Genomic DNA, 22,815 nt, shown 5'->3' with positions numbered 1-22,815 from the left:
GACCTGGATGAAAGAGAACATCCATACATACGGAGAAAAACCCGTGATGATTGGTTGGTGTTCGTCACAATTGACTTAGGTTAGGGCAAAACATTACAGACTGGCCAATCAGAGGCAAGTTAAGGCGGGTCATTGAAACCAGAAAGCAATATTGGAAAATGATGACAAGGGAGTTGGAGACAGAGGGACGCTTCAAGCTGACGACTCCAAAAAAAAAATATATATATATATTTGAAAATGACAGAGGGATTCTCTCCCGCAGATTATAAAACACAAAACCAGTGAAGTTGGCACATTATATAAATTCTAAATAAAAACAGAATACAATGATTTGCAAATCCTTTTCAACCTATATTCAGTTGAATAGACTGCAAAGACAAGATACTTAACGTTTGAACTGGTAAACTTTGTAATTTTTTGCAAATATTAGCTCATTTGGAATTTGATGCCTGCAACATGTTTCAAAAAAGCTGGCACAAGTGGAAAAAATGACTGAGAAAGGCTAGAAATGCTCATCAAACATATATTTGGAAGATCCCACAGGTGAACAGGCTAATTGGGAACCGGTGTGTGCCATGATTGGGTATACAAGCAGCTTCCATGAAATGCTCAGTCATTCACAACCGAGGATCACCACTTTGTGAATACATGCATGAGCAAATTGTCAGTTTAAGAACAACAGTTCTCAACGAGCTATTGCAAGGAATTGCAAGACAATGCCAAGCCACATTCTGCATTTGTGACAACAGCTTTCCCAAACGTTTACTGAGTCTTGTTAAAAGGAAAGGCCATGTAACACAGTGGTAAAAATATCCCTGTGCCATTTTTTTTTGCACTGTGCTGCTGCCATTAAATACTACACTAAATACTAAGTTAATGATTATTTGCAAAAAAAAAAAAAAGTTTCTCAGTTCGAACATTAAATATGTTGTCTTTGCAGTCTCTTCAATTGAATATAAGTTAAAAATAATTTACAAATCATTGTATTCTGTTTTTGTTTACGATTTACACAACGTGCCAAATTCACAGGTTTTGGGTATATTTTTCTTTTAATGATGAAGACGACGTGCAGGAAACGCACACTAATGTGTGTCCTTGGCTATGTTTGGACTAAAGTATGAGTTTAGAGAATAGAGTAGCAAACTTTAGTTTGTAGTTGTTTGCTCTGTAAACCAAAATCATAACTGCTCTCTTCATCTCAGACGTCCAACACAAATTCAGGAAGACACATTAAAGTGAGTTGAGTTCATGAAAAGTTTTACTACACATTACAATTACCAACAACACACAAGTCATTGTTGTTGTTTTTTTGTTGTCTGTTTTTTTGTTTTTTTTGTTTTACTGTAGGCAGAGGAAATTAATAACATTATAGGGATGGGCCAAAGAAAAGGCAAACTACATAAATACATACAGGTAGTTGTAAGGTGTACCCAGCTAAATGACAGGTAGTTAATAGTAATGGACCCTTAATTGGGTCCATTTGTACACTCTCTGTTACATTAACATCGATATTATGTGGCGATTTGTCCAGGGTGTACACCGCCCTCTGTCCGATTGTAGCTGAGATAGGCGCCAGCGCCCTCCGCCACCCCAAAAGGGAGTAAGCGTGTTGTGGTATGGCAGAAAGTTGCAGTGTTGTGTCTCTATGTTGATTTGTTGCGGTGTTCTGGCTTCATGTTGATGTGTTGTTGCTTTATTTTGACTTGTGGTGTAAAGTTGTTGTGTTGTGGCTCTATGTCGATGTGTTGTGGCATAACGTTATTGTGTTGTGGCTTTATGTTGATGTCTTGTGGCCACTGTACAGAATAGAGTGAAATGACCATAAACCGTATAGAAATAACGAAAATCCTTACAGGAAGTAGACATTCAATGAAAAGATGCTATGCAGTTTAGTAGGATTTAGTTTGTTTAGTCAAGCAAACAAAAGAAAAACAATCCAAACATATTACTTAACTTCTCCTGGGCTGCAAAGTGGTCATATTATATTAAATCCATTTTATCGCAATATAGGAAAGGATTGTGCAATAATGGTTGGAATATTTTACACTTTGCATGTGAGAGTTTTTTTTATCTTTACCGCCACAAGTCTTTTTGTCCAGAAGTTTGTACCCAGATGGACAGTCACAAACAAAACCAATTCTCTGGTCCCTGCAGATGTGGGAGCAGCCACCGTTGTTGTCTGCACACTCGTTCAGGCCTGCAGACAGAATGGCAGAAGGAGCGAGGCAGATTAAGTGACCCAACAGTGGCACACAATAAAACAATCAACAACAGAGTCAAATCTTAAAGTTGAGAGTGAAGATCATTCGTGAGGGTACAGGAAAATGTAGATCCACAATGAACAGTCTTGGTAATGGGGAATAAAAGAGCTTTAGTTCCACAAGGGCATGCTAGTGTTTATGTTCATAACCCACAAATTACCCTCTGACACATTAGTTGAACCCATGCATTAAATTCCCATTTCCCACCCACCATCCTTTTGTTTAATTCTCCCCACTTCCCACCTTTGCATGTCCTTTTTCTATTGTATCTGTTTCAAAGTCTCCATTTATCCCCCTTGTCTTTCAGCTGCCCCCGGGGGAGTGTGGAGAGATCACTGCAGAAAGCTAAAGCTGGTACTTCATTACCGCTTTAGATTAAAGATTTAAGCTTCAAGGCTACAGGTACTGCGGAGAAACATTTAAGCTGGGAGACGCTGCGTGAATAGAAACAGAAAAAAGGAGCAAATGAATACCTTCAGACATTTTAAACATGGTATGAACAAGCAGGCATCTTGAATAAATTAATTAAAAAAACATGCAAAATGAGTACACCTGAAGTACTGAGCAAGTCTTTTCCTAGCTGTCATTTTGACATTTCAAAGCAGTAAGTAGTAGGACGGATACTAGGAGGTGGCACTTTCATGACTTCTGCGGTGCTTTTTTTTGTGGACTTCTCGATCTGCCTCCCAGGAGCCTTTTGGCCATGGAGACCAGCTGCTGGGTCTCTGCCACACCAGAGTCCGTTTGGAGAGACTGAAGGAGATGCAGATGAAGAGCATACTTGCCAACCTTGAGACCTCCGATTTCAGGAGGTGGGGGATGGGGGGAGTGGGGCGGAGGCGTGGTTGGGGCGGGGGGTGGAGGGCGTGGTTACGACGGGAGGAGTATAATTTTACCAACTCGAGTATTTCATATATATTTCATATACATATATATAGATTTATATATATGTATGAAATACTTGACTTTCAGTGAATTCTAGCTATATATATGTATTTTATTATAAATAAAAGAAATAGTTGAATTTCAGACGGCACCTATCAAATACACAGTAATATAAACACAGTTGTTCTAACTGTACTGTGCTTGCTGGTTACTAAAAAAAACAACAACACTTACCTTTCACTATTTGAGTAACCATTGTTCTGCCAATTGCGTACTGGCGACCGATCTCCGAATCCGGGAACATATCCTTCACGGGTTTGTTGTAGACATCCGGAAAGGAGAATGGGATAATGCTTCCAGCTATCAGCATAGCCATCTTTGTCTCAGCATAAGTTACACCATCGGGTCTCCATTTTGCGAGGTGGCCCATAATACTGGGTTGTGAACAATGCTTTGTGCTCCGTTGACCGTTCATTACTGACTATATCCGTTCGGCCACCGTGTTCAATGGAGAAGTCTGTTCTACAAAATTTAAAGGCAACATACCCCTTCCCCGTTGAACTCTCCTGGATAAACTGAAATTCTTGTTTCCATTCGTTTTGGAACTTGCAAGCGTATTTCTTCATTTTGCTCGTCGACGGTGTAATATTTTGGGTTGGAGTCAATAACCAGGTAAGGTGATGAAGTTACGTCTCTTTACTGTGGGCTTCAGAACAGACTTCCTAATGCATGTTCCTTGACTGCACTTAAATGTAGAATATATGTCGAATATGTGTATATTATTCATATATTATATATTCTATATATCACATATTATAAATATTACATTATTTATTATTATCATTGTTTATTGTGAGTGAACTGTGGTGCTGAATTTCCCCCAGGGATCAATAAAGTACATTCTAGTCTATTCTATGTACAGTAGATGGCAGTATTGTCCTATTTAAGAGGGTCACAACATTGCTGAGTCAGGTCCGCATGGAGCTGGAGGGGGCGTGGCCTCCAGCTCCGCCTGAATTTCGGGAGACTTTTGTGAGAAAATTTGTCCCGGGAGGTTTTCTGGAGAGTTCGCTGAATTTCGGGAGTCTCCCGGAAAATCCGGGAGGGTTGGCAAGTATGATGAAGAGACAGGGCTGCGGAGCTAGCACTGAGCACCGGGATGGACAAGCCTCACAGTATTTTGGCTGAATGAGCAGGTATCGGACACCTCAGTCTCCTTGGACGCATCCTCGCTCATCCATGCAGACTGGACACTGGCCCACAGCGATCTCCTGGTTGCTTTGTTGGGTCTGCTCCTGTCTCTGGCCATGCTTTCTCCACCCCAGCAGACGATGGCGTGGAACACCGTAGAGGCCACCACAGTGTATATGTTTCTTTTCCTTTTATCTATATTGTGTGAAGAAGTGGCTAGTTGAATCAGCTCTGCTTTTTTAATGTATTTAATGTCCTTTGTGTTCTTTGATGTTTCCCTCTTACACGCCTGTAAGAGGAATGTGTGTTATGGCTATGAGTTGTTTTTTTACCTTGGCCTCAGTCTGGACCCCCTCTCCAGGGGCCCAGGCTTAGACAGATTTTTTTTTCTCACCCCTCATCCCAATTGTTTCTCAATTGTATCTCACCTTTTTTGTAAAGGGGGCCGGAAGTTGGCAGACCCGACAGACCTTTAATGTTTGTCTGATCTTGAAAGGGATTGTGCTGAAAAATGTAATTTCCCCTCGGGGATTAATAAAGTGTTTCTGATACACGTATAACATGCCTTGATATTGACACTTTTTTAACAGTTAAGGCAGGAATTATGTACTGCACTGAGTGACATTCTAATCGTAAATGGTCTCTATGGGAGATGTGTCAGAAAAGTTCCAGGATTGTTTTTGTTGATTACATTGTTTGAAGTAAGGAACACAAGCCTCAAACAACAACATAACACTTTGGGCCTGATCGACTAAATCAGGGGTGTCAAACTCATTTTAGATCGGGGCCAGATGGAGATTAATTTACTCATTAGTGGGCCGGACTGGTAACATTACGGCACGATGTCTTAAAAATAAAGACAACTTCTTTGATTAAAAATAGAACAAGCACATTCTGAAAATGTACAAATCATAACGATGTTGTTTTTTGTTTTTTTACCCTTACATGTTGCAGTTAAGAGTATTCCATCTTTATTTGTCGTTATTTATAATTTCTAAATAAATTATGTGACAATGTTCATCAGTCAACTCATTGGTGTTAATTTTCAATTTATCAAAATAAAAAATAATATCAAAATCAAATTACAGGATGTTATTTATGTAGTTTGCTAATTTTCCTCGACGGTGCACTAACATCATGTGGTTTATTTTATTTTATTTTTTTTTACATATGTAGCATCATCTAACATGATGGTAAATATTTGCTATTGGGACATCTAGTGGACACATTTAGAACAGCAGTTTCTTTCATTCTGGTCATTTTTATACAGCGCAAACTCATCCCGCGGGCCGTACTTTTGACACCCCTGAACTAAAGGTTTGCGTGTTAAAACATGTTCCAATTTAATTGCGCAAGCAAATCCAATGTATCATGGTTGTGTGCAGAGGACTTGGTCTGTTAAATAAGCAAAATAAAGAGCGCAACCCATTTAGTGTCTGTCTTCATGTATATGCAGAATGTGTCCTGGGCATGACGTTAAAGTGCATCCGGCAGTGGACTCTCCTCTATGGGGTCTTGGGGCACAAGGAGGTTAACCCCTTTACTACTGTTACCCCAGGTGGCCCTTGGCGAAGGCTTAGTACCTGACTGCCCCCTAGCCAGGGATACAGTGAAGACCTCAACGGCGGAGCAGGTGGAAAACGGTAGATGTAAGAACCACCACAACGGCTGCGATGGCGGAAGAAGGCACCTCCACACCCATGTGGGCCCAGTTATGGGGAAATAACAACCCAAGATCTCAACAGTGGAACAGGCGGAGGATGATTGCTAACCCTATGGAGCGTCACAACGGCTGGGATTGCGGATGAAGGCTGCAGCAGAAAAGGGTCCCCAGTTGTCTTGGACTCCATGCCACTGGATCCTGACCCGGATTTGTCAAGGATCGTGTGGTGACTGTCTGTGCACTAATCTCCCCATGTTAAACAAAGTAACACATGGGTATCCTCCATAAAGGGATACCCCCTACCAAGAGGATCATCATACTTGCTTTGAGTGACTGCCGATGATGATGATGATGATGATATGCAAAATATAAGCTGATCATCAAAATGCTCACAATACTGAGAGCAGGAGATGCAAATATACTCATTTATTACTTGTAATTTGATTTATCAGGACTAAAACTGTTCTGTGGGCACTATTTTGCATCTATGTTTAGTAGTTCATAGAAACTGACACGGACAAAACATGAGGGAAAGAATATTCTTTGTGTTCGTGTCAACATATTTATGTTGTCAGAAATAAAAATATTAGACGTAACGTCTGGTCAGCAATACTATTTTATAATTGTATAGCTGCTCGATGACTAAAAAGGCTGATTAAAACACATTTATTTGATTCTGATTTTGGTGACTGCTGGCGTTCTCTTTTTAACGCGGTTTGTTTTTTGATATGGGAATTTTTTTATTTTATAATATAATATAAATACTATATTAAAAAAAAAATCATCTAACGACACATGCTTATACACTGTTTTGGATGGGTTTTGAAATTCAAAGTTAAAGTTCCAATGATTGTCACACACACTCTTGGTGTGGCGAAATTATTCTCTGCATTTGACCCATCACCCTTGACCACGCCCTGGGAGGTGAGGGGAGCAGTGGGCAGCAGCGATGCCACGTCCGGGAATCATTTTTGGTGATTTTACCCCAAATTCCAACCCTTGATGCTGAGTACCAAGCAGGAAAGGAATGAGTCCCATTTTTATAGTCTTTGGTATGAGTCGGCCGGGATTTGAAATCACATCCTACCGATCTCAGGGCGGACACTCTAACCACTAGGCCACTGAGTAGGTTATGACAAGATGCCACAACGAGGTGTACATATTTATTTGGACATTAAGTCCAAAACACAAAAATTTTGAATAAATTATTATTTTAATCAACAGTAAACTTGGCATGTGCACAACAATGTAGTGTGACATACAGTGACATAAATGCTGATAAAAACTGATTTTTTTAATGCAAACTCAAACACAATTATTTAACCAAAACCAAAAACTACTGGGGTCAATATTATTAGCCCTCCTGATGCTAATAGCAGTAGTGTGTCCTTTTTGCTGGGTAACTGCCTGCAATCTTGTGTTATAGTTATAGTTGTATTATAGTCTCACACACGTCTCCTCAGCTATCCCAGCCTATTATTCTTTGGCAAACCTCTCAAGGTCCCCCAGATTTGAGGGCCTTCTGCAGTCTTCAATTCTCCCAAAAGATTCTTGACAGGATTCAAGTCAGGTCTTTCTGTCGGCCAGACAATAACATTCACTTTGGCCTTCTGGAAGTAGTTATTTACCAGGAGTTATGTATATTTTGGGTCGACTCATACCCAGTTTTGCTGCTGACTGCATGAGGTTTTCCTCCAAGGTCTTCTAATATCCTCCTTTCTTCAGGATTCCTTCCATCTCGACAAGATTCCCAGTTCTAAATGCCTTGACGCATCCCCACAGCGTAATGCTCCCACCGCCATGTTTCACTGTGGTGACCATGTTCATGACCATGGGTTGCATTCCTCTCCCTTCTTTCTCCAATCACAAGCAGTGTCTTGATGGCCAAAGAGCTCTAGTTATGTTTTATCTAACAAAAGATATGCGTCCAGTATGCATACCGGTAGTCTTTCTCTAGGTTGTCCTTTGTATGCTTCAGTCTGGCTCAAAGGTGTCTTTATTGCAGAAGTGGACTTTTTTTTGGTCTGCAGCCCCGCAGTCCATTCCTAGGCTCCAGTGATTGTCTTCTTTGAGACTAAAATTCCAGACTTGGCCAAGTCATTCACTGGTGTCTTGGCATTTGTTCTGAGGTCATGAGACACATCTTTCACTCACTTTAATTCCACAGTCTCTGAAATATTTCCTTTCCTACCTCTGCCAGGCATGTTTTGTACCATGTGGCTACCTTTGAATATCTTAATGATACTTCTCACTCCAGTTCTTGACACTAGACAACGCAGTGATAACCTTGTGTAAGCATCTCGTTCTTAGTATGCATCAATGATTATTTGCCTTTAGTCTAAACTGATTTATTTAGTTTTTGGCATGATGCTTTCTGAGTCCTGAATCATCCAGCGTGAACGGAATCTTCTGCTCTGCGCTACAGGTCTCAAATACAGAGTCTGTGTTCACTATAGACTTAATTTAGGTTTGATCAATCAGAGAAGATGGCTTCAAATACTTGATGTCTGTCAGACTCATGGGAGATTTTAAGAGGGCTAATGATTTTGACTGGTCACTTTTGTTTTTTGTGAAACAACTTCCTGTGTGCAAAAAAAATATTTGAAGCATCCAAAATGAAAGTAGGTTGCTTGGAAAAGATGTGTTGAAAATTAATTGCTAAATATAACAGCACAAAAATGACATTTTAATGAGGGGTGGGCAAACAATTCCGTCCTCAAATGTGTGTGTGTATCACAATATATACAAACCCCGTTTCCATATGAGTTGGGAAATTGTGTTAGATGTAGATATAAACAGAATACAATGATTTGCAAACCATTTTCAACCCATGTCCCGTTGAATATGCTACAAAGACAACATATTTGATGTTCAAACTGATAAACATTTTTTCTTTGCAAATAATCATTAACTTTAGAATTTGATGCCAGCGTATATATATATATATCTATATATCTCTCTCTCTCTCTCTCTCTCTCTCTATATATATATATATATATATATATATATATATATATATATATATATATAAATAAATATATATATACATACACATCTATATATACACACATATATGTATATTCATATATATATATATATATATATATATATATATATATATATATATATATATATGTTCATCTTTCAAATCTTGCAATATTCTCAAAAAGCAGGCTATGAATATGATTGAAGATTCATATCCAATACCTATTATCTAGACCAGTGGTTCTCAACCTTTTTTCAGTGATATACCTCCTGTGAACATATTTTTAATTCGAGCACCCCCTAATCAGAGCAAAGCATTTTTGGTTGAAAAAAAAGAGATACTGACGTAAAATACAGCACTATGTCATCAGTTTCTGATTTATTAAATTGTATAACAGCGCAAAACATTGCTAATTTGTAGTGGTCTTTCTTGAACTATTTGGAAAAAAAGATATAGAAATAACTAAAAACTTGTTGAAAAATAAACAAGTGATTCAAAGATTTGTACACATAGAAGTAATCATTAACTTAAAGTGCCCTCTTTGGGGATTGTAATAGAGATCCATCTGGATTCATCAACTTAATTCTAAACATTTCTTTACAAAAAAAGAAATCTTTAACATCAATATTTATTGAACATGTCCACAAAAAATCTAGCTGTCAACACTGAATACTGCATTGTTGCATTTCTTTTCACAGTTTATGAACTTACATTCAAATTTTGTTAAACTATTATTCAATAAATACATTTATGAAGGATTTTAAAATCGATGCTATGTTTAGATTATTTAAAAAAAAATCTTACCTACCCCTTGGCATACCTTCAAGTACTCCCAGGGGTACGCGTACGCCCATTTGAGAACCACTGATCTAGACCACAAGGAAGTGTTTTAAATGTTGATTAAAATCATCATATAGGTCTTTCCTAAATGTGGTCTTAGATTTTTTCCCTGGGTAACTTGCATAGTTTGCCCTTTTTTACAGCACTCCTCCCATTTTAATTGTTTCTCATATTTTCCTGCACTTTATCTTTGATATAAAAGAAACCCCCGACAACACACGTAAACATCGGCGTAACACATCAAGTCGCAGATAAATCCGGCCTTCAAAATAAACGCACGCTGGCAAAATAACAAGGTTGCACCACAGAAGTCAGTCGGGCTTTTCCACCAGCACATCCCCACAGACTGGAAATATAAAGCTTCATTACCCATCATTTAAAAAAAAAATTCTCGTATTTTCTGGAAGGAATAATTGGAGATGCTGAAATAATTATGTGGTTTCAGGACAATGTGATGATGGTGAATATCTACCAGCCGCTACATCATACAAGCCGCAAATGTGTAATTTAGCATGAACATTTCATGACCCTGTATACTTTTTCTCAACTGCAGCGTCGTTGGCATTGACTGGGATGTTAGATCCGTGCTTGAAGCTTGCTAAAGGCTAATTATCGATGGTGTGTGGATAATCTGCGTGGCTCCTAATGGGCAATGCAGTCTGATCACATTTCCCTGTCTAAGCTCGCACTCGAGGGCACAGGCGCTTGGCTCTTTGATCATAACAACGCAGTTGAGAAATGTCCTGATTTAGTCTGCCTTGATCAAATTAAGCTCCTCTTATCAGCAAGAGTGACCGCCCACATTAAAAGAAGTTGATGATGCCTGGAAGTGAATGTGTTAATCAGTAGCACTACGCTGGCTCGGTAATACATGAAGCGTCACGACCTCTCAGGATAATCCAGTATTTGCATGACTGTTTGTATTTGCGAGACAGGATCTTACCGCACTCCTTCATGGGTTCATCAGACCAGTCCTTGCAGTCTTTTACGTTGTTACACACCTTGCTGCTGTCGATACACTCCCCGTTCTTACAGCGAAAGTGCCTTGGCCCCTCGCACTTTGTAACTGTCAACACACACGTGATATCCAGTTTTATGCTGATGCACAAATAAAAGAAACGTAAAACAGGCCAGACAAAAAGTCACTTTTTTAAATTGGGTAAATGCTTCATAAAGATTATTTATTGCTTTTTGTATTTTTACATGCAATTTATACGAGAAAACAGGATCTGGTAAAGCAAAAAAACAGCAATACGATACATTATATTGTTTTAATTGTTAAGAACACTTTACATTTTACATACGTCCGACACTGATTGTTATTTATTACTTTGGTACTCTTGTCTTGTTCTGTATATTGTACAGTATTTTGTGTTTCTATAGTGTTTTGTATATTGTACAGGATTGCCTATTATTTTAATTGGATAGTTTCAATTGTTAGTTCTGTATCAAAATGGATACATGGATGATACAGCAGAGGATTGGGAGAATGTTATGTGGTCAGATGAAACCAAAATAGAACTTTTTGGTATTACCTCAATTTGTCGTGTTTGGAGGAAGAAGAATACTGAGTTGCATCCCAAGAACACCACACCTACTGTGAAGCATGGGGGTGGAAACATCATGCTTTGGGGCTGTTTTTCTGCTAAGGGGACAGGACGATTGATCCGTGTTAAGGAAAGAATAAATGGGGCCATGTATCGTGAGATTTTGAGCCAAAACCTCCTTCCATCAGTGAGAGCTTTGAATGGTTGACCAAATACTAATTGTCCACCATAATTTACAAATAAATTCTTAAAAATTCCTACAATGTGAATTCCTGGATTTTTTTTCACATTCTGTCTCTCACAGTTGAAGTGTACCTATGATGAAAATTACAGACCTCTGTCATCATTTTAAGTGGGAGAACTTGCACAATCGGTGGCTGACTAAATACTTTTTTGCCCCACTGTACATACATACATACATACATATATGTATATATATATGTATATATATATATATATATATATATATATATATATATATATATATATATATATTCACAATTTTAAATAGAAGTCAATATACTAACAGAAATGCAGTTTTATTGACATACGCGAAATTTTTTTCAATGTTTTACTTGAATGTACATCATTTATTTATTCAAAACTTGCTAACAGTTTTATCTAAAGGTCTGGGTGTATTTTGAAGTGAAACACACACACACACAATCACACACACACACACACACACACACACACACACACACACACACACACACACACACACACACACACACACACACACACACACACACACACACACACACACACATATATATATATGTATGCACACGATATTCAAAATATATAGGAATAAGCACCTCCAAGTCGAGTCCAGGGTTCTCGCTCGGAAAAGGGTGGAGTGCCAGCTCAGGAGTGGGGAGGAGACCCTGCCCCAAGTGGAGGAGTACAAGTCCCTCGGAGTCTTGTTTACGAGTGAGGGAAGAGTGGATCGTGAGGTTGACAGGCGGATCGGTGCCGTGTCTTCAGCAATGCGGACGCTGTATCGATCCGTTGTGGTGAAGAAGGAGCTGAGCCGGAAGGCAAAGCTCCCAATTTACCGGTCGATCTACGTTCCCATCCTCACCTATGGTCATGAGGTTTGGGTTCTGACCGAAAGGACAAGATCACGGGTACAAGCGGCCAAAATTAATTTTCTCCGCCAGTTGGCGGGCCTCTCCCTTTGAGGTAGGGTGAGAAGATCTGTTATCCAAGAGGAGCTTACACTAAAGTCGCTGCTCCTCCACATTGAGAGGAGCCAGATGAGGTGGTTCGGGCATCTGGTCAGGATGCCACCCGAACGCCTCCCTAGGGAGATGTTTCGGGCACGTCCGACCGGTAGGAAGCCACGGGGAAGACCCAGGACACGTTGGTAAGACTATGTCTCCCGGCTGGACTGGTAACGCCTCGGGAGGAGCTGGAGGAAGTGGCTGGGGAGAGGGAAGTCTGGGCTTCCCTGCTTTGGCTGCTGCCCCCGCAACCCGACCTCGGATAAGTGGAAGACGATGGATGGATGGATATTCAAAATATATTCCTAATCATTTTCTGCTATTTATAACCTCCTCCATTTATATCCTAGTCTATTTAAAATACAAATTTACACACTACCATTTTTGTGTTACTCAGTGGGCTAAATCTGGGATGACAAGAAATAAGTATTGGTATGACAATAAAATTCCTTGAATTCTTGAACATGTACACAAAACACAAATACTGTATCATGAATGACAACAATGGAGTATAATTAAATGTTGATATTTTGTTTCACTCCTACTTAAAAGGGAATCAGAGACTTCCTAGATTGTCTTACTGACAGAGGTGGGTAGAGTAGCCAGAAATTGTACTCAAGTAAGAGTACTGTTACTTTAGAGATGTATTACTCACGTAAAAGTAAGGAGTAGTCACCCAAATATTTACTTGAGTAAAAGTAAAAAGTATGTTGTGAAAAAACTACTCAAGTACTGAGTAACTGATATGTAACCTATTCGTTTAATGATGACGGCAACAAGTAATGCACAAAAACATAAAAATAGCAATGAACAAATTCAGAGCCATGAATATCTCTTAAGCAACTAAAACAATAATATATATTAAATGATATATATTTGGTTTTACACTGTATTGAAAATAAAATAGAAAATTAATTTTACCTTTGCAATCTCATTATACTATTGGCTAAGTTTTATATTCATAAATGTAAGTTTTTCAATACCCGACCTGTTTTTGTGCATTTAAAAAAATATTTAGAACTCTATATTAAAACACTCCTCTAGCAACCAAAAAGCTGTGAAAAGGATGATGCTGTGTTCCAAATTTAAGTTGTTTACTGAGATTGAGTGAGCCTTTGGCTTTGCACTTTGTTTATTTTATATATATATATATATATATATTTTTTTTGCATTTTATTTTATCCATCCATCCATTTTATTTTAGTTACTTTGAATTTACAACCCCATGGCGCTGTTTTGTACGGTTTTTATACTGTTTTGTACTGTTTTTGTACTTACTTTGATTATTATTTTCAACTGTTTGGAAATGTTGAAATTTAGTGTGCAGGTAATCATGTGACCGCCTGGCTCTGTTTGATTGGTGAAACGGAGTCAAACGCAGAGGTGGGTAGTAATGCGCTACATTTACTCCGTTACATCTACTTAAGTAATTATTGGGATAAATTGTACTTCTGAGAGTAATTTTTATGCAACATACTTTTACTTTTACTTGATTATATTTATAGAAAAGAAACGCTACTTTTACTCTGCTCCATTTATCTACATTCAGCTCGTTACTCGCTACTTTTTTTATCGATCTATTAATGTTTGTTTTAGTTTTTCAAAGTAGGATATACGCATGCCTGCGTTTCACCAATCACATGTAGTGACTGGTGACGTTGGACCAATCAAACAGAGCCAGACGGTCACGTGACCGTCAAACGTCGAGTCCGACTTAAAAATGTTGAAAAACTTATTGGGGTGTTACCATTTAGTGGTCAGTTGTTCGAAATATCTACTGTACTGTGCAATGTACTAAGAAAAGTTTCAATCAATCAATCAAAAGTGTAAAGGAAAAAAGACACTTTTTATTTCAACTATACTTCCCGTCAAAAGCCTAAAGACTGATCGCACAGTTCCTGTCTTCACAATAAAAGTGCCGCTCCATCGCGCCTGCGCTAACAAAATAATAAGAGTCTCCGAAAGCCAGCGCAAACAAGCTAGCAAGCTACGGAGTTTGCCGCCAATGTATTTATTGTAAAGTGTATAAAAACTAATATGGAAGCTGGACAAATAAGATGCCAAAAACCAACGACTTTCATGTGGTATTAGACGGAAAGGAAGAACTTTTTTTCTCCTCCATTTTAAAACGTGGACGTTTTCAGCACTATACTGTCTGATTCCAATCAATGCAAGTCATCAGAGTCAGGTAATACAACAACTTATATTCTTGTCTTCATGAAAGATAGGAATCTATGTGTTAAACATGCATGTATATTCATTAAAACACCTTTAACATGTCAAAAAAAACGGCAAATAAAATAAATATAAATTATATAGTGTATATATATATATATATATATATATATATATATATATATATATATATATATATATATATATCCAGCCATTATATATGATATGTGTGTGTATGTATATATGAGGTAGATCACCTCGACTTGGTCCTTTATTAAATAATTGATTGACGTTGAAAAACTTATTGGGGTGTTACCATTTAGTGGTCAATTGTACGGAATATGTACTGTACTGTGCAATCTACTAATACAAGTTTCAGTCAATCAATCAATTAATGCCTACTGAGGCTATGGTGCAGTTAAGTTATTGTGGCTCAATTTGCCTTTTTTTATTTTAATGTATTATTATTTAATATATATTATTGTTTTAGTTGCTTAATAGATATTCCTGGCTCTGAATTTGCTCATTGCTATTTTTATGTTTTTGTGCATTATTTGTTGCCATAATGAGGTTACTCATCAGTTACTCAGTACTTGAGTAGTTTTTTCACAACATACTTTTTACTTTTACTCAAGTAAATATTTGGGTGACTACTCCTTACTTTTACTTGAGTAATAAATCTCTAAAGTAACAGTACTCTTACTTGAGTACAGTGTTTGGCTACTCTACCCACCTCTGGTCAAACGTCACCATTGACTGCATTTGATTGTTGAAACGCAGGCATTTGATAGATCCTAATTTAAAGGTATGTCTGACAAACCAAAACAAACAAAGCGTGCATCAACAGATCAATAAAAATCAGATAAATGGAGCGGAGTAAAAGCAGCGTTTCTTCTCTATAAATATACTCAAGTAAAAGTATGTTGCATTAAAACTACTCTTAGAATTACAATTTATCCCAAAATATACTCAAGTAGATGTAACGGAGTAAATGTAGCACGTTACTACCAACCTCTGTTTACTGATGATACAAAGTTCGTATGTTTAATGACATTTTGAAGGTTTGTTTTACACTTTTTTTTTTATGCTCAAAACATTTCTTTGTATTTGTTTATTGTATCTGTCTGCTTCGTCATATGCGTCATTAAATGTAAAACCAGATTACGACGCTAACCAGTGAAGCCATGTGCTGTCATGTGTTCCTTTTTTTTATAGGGCTTATATATTTCATATATATACTTTAACGGTAGCTCAAGTGAGATAAGAGACTACAAAACACAATTGCAAGTACAAAAGTATGTCACTATTAATCGCATGCTGATTTTAGGACATGCTTTATCTAAGTGGCATTATTTTTCTTTATTTTCTGTGGCGTGCTTCTCACCGTTGACACAGCCGGCTTCATCACTGTAGTCTGGACAGTCGTGGACTTTATTGCACTGTTTGGTGCCGTGGATACAGGAACCATCGCCACACTGGAACTCATCAGGTCGACATGTGAGCACGGCTGGGGGAACATAACAGACAAATATTAAAGGTAGCAACACATTTTACATTTGTTATTAAAGATGTGTATTCACTTTAAAGAAATCATTAATACAGTTGGGAAGGGATTCCTTTGGCCCTTTTCCTGGCTGAGTCTTGCGTAAGAGGAAAGGCTGGGTTAATCATTTTGCAACGCAGTCTGTTGAAAACGATTGGAAAGTGCCATTCTACAAACCCCGTTTCCATATGAGTTGGGAAATTGTGTTAGATGTAAATATAAATGGAACACAATGATTTGCAAATCATTTTCAACCCATATTCAGTTGAATATGCTACAGAGACAACATATTCGATGTTTAAACTGATAAACGTTTTTTTTTTTTTGCAAATAATCATTAACTTTAGAATTTGATGCCAGCAACACGTGACAAAGAAGTTGGGAAAGGTGGCAAAAAGTACTGATGAAGTTGAGGAATGCTCATCAAACACTTATATGAAACATATCACAGGTGTGCAGGCTAATTGGGAACAGTTGGGTGCCATGATTGGGTATAAAAGCAGCTTCCATGAAATGCTAAGTCATTCACAAACAAGGATGGGGTGAGGGAAACCAATTTATAAGCAAATTGTCGAACAGTTTTAGAACAACATTTCTCAATGAGCTATCGCAAGGATTTTAGGGATTTTACCATCTACGGTCCGTAAAATCATCAAAAAGTTCAGAGAATCTGGAGAAATCACTGCACTTACGCGATGATATTACGGACTTTTGATCCCTCAGGCGGTACTGCATCAAAAACCGACATCAGTGTGTAAAGGATATCACCACATGGGCTCAGGAACACTTCATAAAAGCACTGTCAGTAACCACAGTTGCTCGCCACATCTGTAAGTGCAAGTTAAAACTCTACTATGCAAAGCCAAATCCATGTATCACTAATATCCTGAAACGCCGTCGGCTTGGCTGGGCCCGAGCTCATTTAAGATGGACGGATGCAAAGTCGAAAGGTGTTCTGTGGTCTGACGAGTCCACATTTTAAATTATATTTGGAAACAGAGGACGTGGTGTCCTCCAGAACAAAGAGGAAAATAATCATTCGGATTGTTATAGGCGCAAAGTTCAAAAGCCAGCATCTGTGATGGTATGGGGGTGTATTAGTGCCCAAGGCATGGGTAACTTACACATCTGTGAAGGCACCATTAATGCTGAAAGGGCCATACAGGTTTTGGAGCAACATATGTTGTCATCCAAGCAAAGTTATCATGCTTATTTCTTGCTTATTTCAGCAAGACAGGTGTTCCAACACTGTGCCTTCGTAAAAAAAGAGTGCAGGTACTTTCCTGGCCCGCCTGCAGTCCAGACCTGTCTCCCATCGAAAATGTGTGGTGGATTATGAAGCGTAAAATACGACAGCGGAGACCCCGGACTGTTGAACGACTGAAGCTCTACATAAAACAAGAATGGGAAAGTATTCCACTTTCAAAGCTTCAATAATTAGTTTCCTCAGTTCTCAAATGTTTATTGAGTGTTTTTAAAAGAAAAGGTGATGTAACACAGTGGTGAACATGTCCTTTCCCAACTACTTTGGCATATGTTGCAGCCATGAAATTCTAAGTTAAGTATTATTTGCAAAAAAATATCGTGTATGAGTTTGAACTTCAAATATCTTGTCTTTGTAGTGCATTCAAATGAATATGGGTTGAAAAGCATTTGCAAATCATCGTATTCCGCTTATATGTACATCTAACGCAATTCCCCAACTCATATGGAAATGGGGTTTGTACATAGCAACTGATGCTTTGGTCAAAGTTGGAATTGCCACAAAACACACTTTGAGATATTCAACACTCCCCCATTTGTCACGTTTCATGTGTCGGGTAAACGGTGATGAATGGGGCCTTATGAATCCTCTTCCTACTGTATTATAGGGCCTCTAACCGGGCCTGCTCCAACAGCAACAAGTATGTTCATTAAATGTATTACCTCTTTAAAGTGCTGTTTAATTACTCATACAGGGTGTTTGGGAGTTGTCTCTGCCATGGGAGGCGAACATAATCGATTCTTATACAAACCGTACTTCCATTAAAGGGCAAAGCTGTAGGGATAAAAGGTGTCCCAATATTTCAATACGTGTGTCTATTAGTGTCTACTAATACCAGTTTAGCATAGACATTCAGAAATGCTGGATGAATGTTGTGGGATATGTACACCTGTGTTAGATGTCCTCAGTCTCTTGCCAAACTGGACCCGAGCTCAGTGAATTAAAGCCAATCGACAAAAAAAATACTCATCATCCTTTCATGGTTATTTATTACCTGCTGATTGTAATCATCAAAATTCAAAATCTCCCTACTAACTCCCAAGTGCCTCCATGGAAATTCCCCCGTCTACCTCAAAGAACTGCTCACCCCCAAATCCTCCACACGACACCTCCGCTCCAAACAGGCTAATCTCCTCCAACCTCCAAGGATAAAGCTACGAACTATGGGAGACCGGGCTTTCCGCTCCGCTGCTCCCAGTCTGTGGAACGCTCTCCCTGACCACCTGAGTGCAAATCAGACTGTGGATGCTTTTAAAGGCCTACTGAAACCCACTACTACCGACCACGCAGTCTGATAGTTTATATATCAATGATGAAATATTAACATTGCAACACATGCCAATACGTCCTTTTAAGTTTACTAAATTGCCATTTTAAATTTCGCGCGAAGTATCCTGTTGAAAACGTCGGTATGATGACACGTATGATGACGCGTGCGCGTGACGTCTCGGATTGTAGCGGGCATTTTTTTCCAGCCTGATCCAAGCTATAAGTAGTCTGCTTTAATCACATAATTACACAGTATTCTGGACATCTGTGTTGCTGAATCGTTTGCAATTTGTTTAATTAATAATGGAGAAGTCAAAGAAGAAAGATGTAGGTGGGAAGCGGTGTATTGCAGCTGCCTTTAGCAACACAAACACAGCCAGTGTTTCCTTGTTTACATTCCCGAATGTGAAGCTTTACTATGGAACGGAGCGGTCAAGCAAACATGGTCAACCGGCAGGTTTCTGTGAGAAAATTGTGGTAATAAGTCGGCTCTTACCATAGACATGAGCGGAGCTTGCGTCCTCCTGCAGATGAGGACTCTCTTACCTCCTCCCACCGGAGAGACTGGCGGTCACCACACCCGTGGCCTCACCCCTCAGACTTTCAGGCACCATATAATCTCACTAAAACACTAGTAACACAATAAGCAGATAAGAGATTTTCCAAAATTATCTTAGTAAATGTGTCTATTAACATCTGAATCGCTCCCACTACCCTCGCCTTTTTTTTTTTTTACCTAGTCCTTCACTCTCACTATCCTCATCCACAAATCTTTCATCCTCGCTCAAATTAATGGGGAAATTGCCGCTTTCTCGGTCCGAATCGCTCTCGCTGCTGGTGGCTATGATTGTAAACAATGTGAGGATGTGAGGAGCTTCACAACCCGTGACGTCACGCGCACATCGTCTGCTACTTCCGGTACAGGCAAGGCTTTTTTATTAGCGACCAAAAGTTGCGAACTTTATCGTAGATGTTTTCTACCAAATCCTTTTAGCAAAAATATGGCAATATCGCGAAATGATCAAGTATGACACATAGAATGGACCTGCTATCCCCGTTTGAATAAGAAAATCTCATTTCTGTAGGCCTTTAAAAAAGGCTTAAAAACCCTTCTTTTAAAAAAGCCTTTTTATAGATATGCATGCTGGTTCTAGCTATTGGGCTGTTTCTAGTTTTATATTTTATTTATTTATTTATTATCATTATTATAATAACTACTATTTTTTTACACTGTGGCTCTTTGAGGTTGTTTGCTCAACGTAAAGTGATTTTTTACAAATAAAATGTATTATTATTATCAATTATTTTGATTAATATTGCCTTGCTTCCAGCAAAATCTGTTTTCTATTTGTTGCACACATCTCATTTGCATCTAATATGCGTAGTTTGCATTAGAAATAACTCATTCGTAGGTCGTGAAATATAATACAACCGAAAAAAAGGGGATATATTTCTGCAATTAATAAGTTCAAAAGATGCAGCCGGGGAGAACAAGGTGCATATGCGCGGTGATTATCTCATTGCTTCTTTCACAGCTCTCCTAGCTTAGGCAATCATTTTAAACTACTAAATATCATTTGGCACGTACCTCCAACCTCCCCCAACTAATGCAACTATTATGAGAAGGCTTTTAGACACAGCTAAAATTATACCATCATTAATTTGCAATCTGGGTTAGTTTGGCACGTTTTGAACCACAACCCAAATACCAAAAAACAAACAAAAAAAAACAAAAACATCACAGGTTGTTCATTAATGAACAACCTGTGTCATTAGTCAAAATTATTTTGCATTTGTCAAAACAGATGATACACAAATTAATATAACAATCAAAAAAGATTTCTTTGATGACTACACACTGCAAACTTGGCAGATGGGGTCCGGTATTGTGCAATTAGTTCTCCATTTGATGTTACGAGTGCAGGTATGTTGGCCACATCTGCTACATGACACTCAGTCCCCCTGCGTCCATATTTGTCTTTGTGTTGCGTGAGGCTGCCATCATCTCTACGAACGGTGAAGAGGACACCAGATGGGCTTTATGCTTCATAAAAGGACCTCCCACTCGTGCACATAGAGTACAACAAACACGCACTGTTACACAAGCACTATCGGCTTCACTGCTTTTCCAGATACTACAGTTGCATGGCAACCCAAATCTCGCATCATAATTACAAAGTTAGCATTGAGGTTTCTTCCACTGGAAACACAACAAGAGTCATTACTTTTCCCTATTAAATGCTCCAACATATACTGTAATTTGGGCTGAGTAGTGGCTTCACAATATGTATCATGATAAGATACAGTACTATATAATCATTACTTTCTGTGTGTTGGTTTTCGGTAAATGTTTTTTTTTAATTCAGTGCAAAACTTATTACCACTGATTAGAGTAAACTAATCTAAACTTTTAAAAAAGCTCCAAAGGGGTCAGTGCCCAACCAGACATAAACGTCATTGCGAGTCACTACATATGTCCAAAAGTAAACTTACTTTTTCATTACAATTAACTAGTGTTGTTAAATTTTGGTACCGGTACCAAAATTATTTCAATACGTTTCTAAATAAGGGGGACCACAAAAAATGTCCTTATTCGCTTTATATTAACAAACAATCTTAGGGGTACATAAACATATGTTTCTTATTTCAAGTATGTCCTTAAAAAAATAGTGAACATACAAGACAACCTGTCTTTTATTAGTAAGTAAACAAACAAACAAAGTCTCCTAAATTAGCTGCTGACGTATGCAGTGACATATTGTGCCATTTTTTCCATTCCATTATTTTGTCAACATTATTATGGACAAGTGGTACAAAATGAATTATTAATCTACTTGTTCATTTACAGGACTGTCTCAGAAAATTAGAACATTCTGATAAAGTCATTTATTTTCCATAATGCAACCAAAAAACATGAAAATGTCATGCATTCTGGATTGGTTACACATTAACTGAAATATTGCAGGCCTTTTATTATTTTAATATTGCTGATTATGGTATATAGCTTAAGAAAACTCAAAAATCCTATCTCAAAAAATTAGAATATTTCCTCAGACCAAGTAAAAAAAAAGATTTATAACAGCAAAACAAAATCTTAAACTTTTGAAAATGTCAATTAATGCACTCAGTACTTGATTGGGAATCCTTTTGCACGGATTACTGCATCAATGCGGCGTGGCATGGAGCCAATCAGCCTGTGGCATTGCTGAAGTGTTATGGATGCCCAGGATGCTTCAATAGCGACCTTTAGCTCATTTGCATTATTGGGTCTGGTGTCTTCCAGCTTCCTCTTCACAATACCCCATAAATTCTCTATGAGGGTCAGGTCAGGGGAGTTGGCAGGCCAATCGAGGAGAGTAATGCCATGGTCAGTACACCAGTTACTGGTGGTTTTGGCACTGTGGGCAGGTGCCAGATCATGCTGGAAAATGAAATAATCATCTCCATAGAGCTTTTCAACAGATACAGCAACAATATCCGTATTCCCATGGTCAAACCACTGCTGAACTCAAGACAACGGAAGAAGTGTCTGACTTGGGCTATGGAAAAGAAGCACTGGACAGTTGCAGAGTGGTTCAGAGTCCTGTTTTCAGACGAAAGCAAGTTTTGTATTTCATTTGGAAGTCAAGGGACTAGAGTCTGGAGGAAGACTGGAGAGGAGCAAAATCCAAGTTGCTTGAAATCCAGTGTGAATTTCCCACGCTCAGCAATGGTTTGGGGAGCCATGTCAGCTGCTGGTGTCGGTCCACTGTGTTTCATCAAGTCCAGAGTCAATGTAGCTGTGTACCAAGAGATTTTAGAGCACTACATGCTTCCATCTGTTGAAAAGCTATATGGAGATGATGATTTCATTTTCCAGCGTGATCTGGCACCTGCCCACAGTGCCAAAACCACCAGTAACTGGTGTACTGACCATGGCATTACTGTCCTCGATTGGCCTGCCAACTCCCCTGACCAGAACCCCA

The 22,815-nt window shown here is 38.5% G+C and overlaps 1 protein-coding gene across 5 annotated transcripts in view; it reads right to left on the bottom strand.

Moving 5' to 3' along the window:
• Nucleotides 1-22,815, bottom strand: part of lrp8 (low density lipoprotein receptor-related protein 8, apolipoprotein e receptor) — a 438,760-nt gene that overhangs the window by 121,631 nt on the left and 294,314 nt on the right. For all 5 annotated transcript variants that reach the window (XM_061883665.1, XM_061883666.1, XM_061883663.1 and 2 more), the window contains exons 6-8: nt 16,159-16,281; nt 10,770-10,892; nt 2,078-2,197 (exon numbers count right to left, since the gene is read on the bottom strand). In XM_061883665.1, coding sequence (XP_061739649.1) covers nt 2,078-2,197; nt 10,770-10,892; nt 16,159-16,281 — 366 coding nt within the window. The remainder of the gene's footprint in view (nt 1-2,077; nt 2,198-10,769; nt 10,893-16,158; nt 16,282-22,815) is intronic.

Source organism: Nerophis ophidion, linkage group LG22 (assembly GCF_033978795.1).
Source record: "Nerophis ophidion isolate RoL-2023_Sa linkage group LG22, RoL_Noph_v1.0, whole genome shotgun sequence".
Lineage (NCBI taxonomy): Eukaryota > Metazoa > Chordata > Actinopteri > Syngnathiformes > Syngnathidae > Nerophis > Nerophis ophidion.
This window is presented reverse-complemented; position numbering and strand designations above follow the sequence as displayed.